This window comes from Thunnus thynnus, chromosome 7 (genome assembly GCF_963924715.1).
Source record: "Thunnus thynnus chromosome 7, fThuThy2.1, whole genome shotgun sequence".
NCBI classification, from domain to species: Eukaryota; Metazoa; Chordata; class Actinopteri; order Scombriformes; family Scombridae; genus Thunnus; species Thunnus thynnus.
This window is the reverse complement of record NC_089523.1, coordinates 7,745,514-7,750,679: the sequence shown is the minus strand read 5'-3', so window position 1 is coordinate 7,750,679 and position 5,166 is coordinate 7,745,514. Positions and strand designations below refer to the sequence as shown.

Sequence of the window (5,166 nt, the reverse complement as noted above, 5' to 3'; positions counted from 1 at the left end):
CCAGGGACCACCAGGGGCCCTTACACTTCTCAGAACCCATCAGACCGCAGACGACCGAACTCTTGTGGAACTGCTGCTTTTGGCACTTTTCGCCTGGCGACGTCGGTGCGCACCGCAATTACGCACGACTTGGATGGAGAAACAACATCGCAGGGTGTCGTTTATTAGCTTTTATCGTCTTTTCATTTAGTGTCTTAATTCATAGACTCATGTCAAGTTGTTGTTGTCTTTCTTAACTGTACAGAGGAAGCGTAAAACACACTCCCGGGCTCTAAGGCTGCTGTGGTTTTACGCGTCAGGTTAAAACAGGTGTGTAGGCGCACTGCCGTCACTTGTGCAGTTAATAGAACCGCAGGTGTCTGGCTCGATAGTCAGAACAGCCGACAAAGATAGTGAAGGAAAGAGACAACAAGGAAAAATAAAAAACAACAACTTTGTGACAAACAACTCAGGGTACAAGAAAAACTGAGAGGGAGGGAGTGACAGAAAAAAAAACCGGAGAGAGAGAGAGAGAGAAGAGAGAGAGAGAGAGAGAGAGAGAAAGAAGAGAGAGAGAGAGAGAGGAGAGACACCCCCTGGAGACTAGCTAGGAGACCCGGCCCCCGGTCTGAGAGAAGAAGAGAGAGAGTGAGGGAGTGAGGGAGTGTTTTAAAGCCGGCAGGAGGCATGATGTCCTACATTAAGCAACCCCATTACGCCGTGAACGGGTTAACGCTGTCCGGCCCGGGCATGGATCTGCTCCACTCCGCCGCCGTTGGATATCCCAGTAAGTAATAGCTTTCTGACTCCTGACTGTGTGGGTTTTATATAAAGTCATACATGTACTGTCATTGTTGTTTCACGTTAAAAAAAAGTTAATTTTGAAATTCAGGACTTGGAAGAATTCACAGAAAATGAAATTATTTTTATTTGCTTAAACTGTTCATTGAAAAGGGAACGAATTTAATTGTATCTCTTCTCTTTAAATTCATCAGTTAATTTCTGCTTCATGAGTACTGTATGAATAGATGTCTGTGATTCTTCAGTCATCAGAACATGTGTTCACTTGACCTATAAATTCAGCGGATTATAGAGTCAAAAAACAATAAAAAATGTGTGTGAATGCAGACGCAGCCTGTTCTCACACAGACTTAACATCAAAACAGACTCCAATCTGTTGCTCTTAACATGTAACCTATTTACAAAGGGATGCTCATTGTGTTTTATTTTATGCCATAATGTTTCTTTTCATGAATGAACACTTCTTATATTGTCTGGTTGGGTTACATGGCCTGATCAGCATCTGTCATCCTTGAGAGGAGAGTTTGAATGATGATGCCGAAGTGTGGCAGTGATGACAGAAGGCCTGTTTGGCCTTTTTGTCTCACATTAAATTGATGTTTTAAGGCCACTTTTAAAATTCAAAATCTATGATATGAAGTCACTTTCGTTTCTTCACTTTTTATGTTTAGTTTCAAACAGATTTTATTATAAAATATGAAAATTATAAGACCTTTTATTTTAATTTTAATCGAATCAATAAAAATACATCAATCATTTACAGACATTATTTAACTCAGCATCACATGTCCTCTTGTATATTACACTAGACATCAGCATGGGCTGATGAAAATTATCCACTAAAATTTATTTAACTTCATCTTATTTTGAAAGACCTGTTCTAAAGAGTAATATCTATAAAAAAATATGTTGTAGTTGTAATTAATAAAAAGTAGAACTGAGGTGAAGTGAAGAAATAACAACTCAAGAGAAATAACTAAATAATTTACTTGATTAACAAGCAATCACTGAGATTTACATTTATTTAATTTTGAGGTGCTATTTATTAAAATACCTTATACTGTAAATACAGTGTATTATACATTTTAATATTATGCTATTTCCAATCTATCAGCCTGTTAAATTATATAATAATTTGCAAGGTTTTTATATGTGTTAAATGTTTGTACCAACAGATAAATGACCTTTACAGCTGTAGGCCTTTTGGTAATGAAGTTTTGATGAAGAATCTTTTTAATACCAACATAAAAAACTATGCAAGCATAATAATAATAACTATTACAATAATGTTTTTTTTCTTTGTAGATACCCCGCGTAAGCAGCGTCGGGAGCGCACCACCTTCACGCGTGCACAGCTGGATATCCTGGAAGCTCTGTTTGCCAAAACTCGCTACCCAGACATCTTCATGAGAGAGGAGGTGGCCCTCAAGATCAACCTGCCCGAGTCCCGAGTCCAGGTAACAGATTGCAAACTATTATACAGAGTATTGTGTTAGTATTTTATTATTTTTATTTAATTCTATTGTATAGCTGTGATTTTAGAAAGAAATGTCTGTGCATGTGTGAGAGAGAGACAGAGAGAGAGAGCAAAGGGGAAAAGAAGAGAGATAGAAAGGGAAATAGTTCAAAATGTTGTTTTCTTTTACCAGTTAGATCATTTACTTTACACCAGTTGATTTAATAATGAAGTACTGACTTTATAATTAACCTCACACCTCTCTGATGCAACCCTGCCATCCTCCAGGTCTGGTTCAAGAATCGCCGTGCCAAGTGCCGCCAGCAGCAGCAGCAGAGCACAGGCCAGTCCAAACCACGGCCCCCTAAAAAGAAGGCATCTCCTGCTCGTGAGGCCAACGCTGAGGCCAGTGCCAACCCCACCAACGGACCCTACAGCCCTCCACCCCCTCCTCCAGGCACCGCCATCACCCCCAGTTCCAGCTCTGCTAGCGCCACGGTGTCCATCTGGAGCCCAGCCTCCATCTCTCCTCTGCCAGACCCCCTGTCTGCCTCCACCACCCCCTGCATGCAGCGCACCACCACCTACCCCATGACCTACACCCAGGCCCCAGCCTACAGCCAGAGCTACGCAGGCTCCTCGTCCTACTTCACTGGCCTGGACTGTAGCTCCTACCTGTCACCCATGCACCCGCAGCTGTCAGGAACTGGAGGCGCCCTGAGCCCCATCACAGCCTCCTCGATGGGTGGACCCCTCAGCCAGTCCCCTGCCTCGCTCTCCTCCCAAGGCTACACAGCTGCCTCGCTGGGCTTCGGAGCTGTCGACTGTCTAGACTACAAGGACCAAGCTGCCTGGAAGCTCAATTTCAATGCCACTGACTGTCTGGACTACAAAGACCAGAACTCCTGGAAGTTCCAGGTCTTGTAAATATCAAGAAGTGGGGGGTCGGGAGGGAAGGGGATAGGGGAGGATGTGAGGAATCGAATCAAAGTGGGTTGAATAACCCAAATTATTTTTGGTGTGTTTTAGAAGAAGGAAGAGAACTTGGGACACACAAATAAATTAATCATATCAGTTTAAGAACTAATGACATGAAATAATCTCTTCATATTTGTTGTTTCAGAAAAAATATGTGTGGAAGTAAACTGATCTGTTGATGCTTGGCTTGGTGATTGTAACAAAGAGATGAAAGTATAGTATTTCTAAAAATCAGGCTTGAAATTGCGAAATGGCCGAGGAAAACAATATGGCAATATCTGTGCAATAAGATCACATGAGTGAGAAAGAACAGCAGCTTTAATGCTGCAGCTCAGTGGATCAGAAGATTGAAATAGTTGTGATTTAAATACAGTACAAGAGAAAACAAAGGAGGCCACTTGGCACATGTTGAATGCATTAAATCAATTGCTGACTCAATAGTTAATTAATACGCATTTTGTACATTTGGTTCGATTGATAGAGCATAAGTCAGAAACTTTTTAACTGGCCTTTACTTGTACCAAATTTGAAACAGTGCTTCTTTTTTTTTTATTGCCACAGCACAACAACAGTTGTACTTTCTGTAACCTATAAGTTATTTGCATCACTAATATAGACAGCCTTTAAATTGATTTAAAGTGTAGAATAACTGACGAGAGCCCAAGTTTAATTTCTTCCTTCTAGACATGTCTTGTATTTGATGTCATGTGTTTCTTTTATAAAGCTGCTTTTCATCAGCGAACTGACTCAAAAAGCTTTGAGCCAAACATTTCAATTCCCCTAAATAAGACACCTAAGAGATGTCTTTACAGGGTGGCCACTAGTTCACGTAAAAACTGTATAGCAGACAAGCTGATGATTCCCAGTAGCCTTGTGTGATACTGACCCTCTGCAGCCTGTGTGTGATACAAGCGGAGGGGGTAGAGTTAGTCACTGAAGTGACTGCAGTACAAACCTGTTGCCTTTGAGCATGGTTGAAATCATTAGCAGAATGGCTCATACATTGTTAGTTTAATAGGATCAACTCCAGACAATTTGGGCAACAATGGTCGCATTGTGGCTATTGGCAGCCGAGTACTTTTCCCCCCACTCCATCTCACAGTGTTTGCATGAGGTTAGCGGTTGACTGATTGTTGAAGCAGTTCTTGAATCTACAAATGACTTTATAATAAACTTTTTTTTTTTTTTTTTTGCTGATAAACTGCTCCAGTAAGGTATTTGATGGGAGAGAAGACTGCACCAGAGAAAGGGAAGGGACTGGGCCGCCACGCAGCCCCCCTTTGCACAGAGAGTTCGGTGCCTCTCTCAATTCCAACCTGTAAAGATGTGATGGGTACCACTATATGTGTTTGATGTATCGTTTGATTTCTTTTTTTGTATTAGACTTAAACATTACTATGTTTCTTTAAAAAATTGTGGATTCGTTAAAGTAAAAATTGTGGTAATTTGTTTTGAAGTTGATATTATTATCAGTATTATTACTATCATCATTAATATTATGTCTTCAGCTGACATGGATATTGCTAATATACTTTTTTGTCGTTCTTTTGTAAATATTAAAACGCAAAAATGCAATCATGTCTGGTATCAGCAATGTGTTGTTACACAGACGCTCCACCCAACAGAATCTCTCTCTTTCTTAATTTCTAGAAAACTGCCAACTTTTTATTTTTTTTCTGTTTGTATTTTTCTGGTTTCTGCTTCTTTTTTTTTCAAACTCAGGGGTTTATCCAATAAAAGTAGCAGTAATAGGATACAATGCTGTTTATGCTTCTTAATCATTTACTGTACTTTTATCTTTTGCATTATTATAATCTTCTCTGCTTTTTTTTCTGACATGAATGAATCTTCTTATTTTGTATATTTCATTTGTCTCCTGTGTTTGACCAGTCTCACCACTACCATGCTAGATAGCTATGATGTTTCTGAGACATTAAATGACTTCATTAAAA

General features: G+C 40.0%; 1 protein-coding gene across 1 annotated transcript; it reads left to right on the top strand.

The window, feature by feature from the left end:
- Positions 1–569: 569 nt before the first annotated feature.
- LOC137185740 (homeobox protein otx5-like) lies at positions 570–5,166 on the top strand. The gene is made up of 3 exons (XM_067594073.1): positions 570–766; positions 2,086–2,237; positions 2,525–5,166. Exons 1-3 carry the CDS (start codon positions 667–669, stop codon positions 3,161–3,163), a joined length of 891 nt encoding a protein of 296 aa, XP_067450174.1. The 5' UTR covers positions 570–666; the 3' UTR covers positions 3,164–5,166.

What these genes read in the sequence shown, in the direction of transcription:
- LOC137185740 (XM_067594073.1), top strand. Translation starts at nt 667, where the DNA reads ATGATGTCCTACATTAAGCAACCCCATTACGCCGTGAACGGGTTAACG. An exon ending in CGCCGCCGTTGGATATCCCA is followed by an intron (nt 767 to 2,085) that starts GTAAGTAATAGC and finishes TTTTCTTTGTAG; the next exon opens with ATACCCCGCGTAAGCAGCGT. An exon ending in TGCCCGAGTCCCGAGTCCAG is followed by an intron (nt 2,238 to 2,524) that starts GTAACAGATTGC and finishes GCCATCCTCCAG; the next exon opens with GTCTGGTTCAAGAATCGCCG.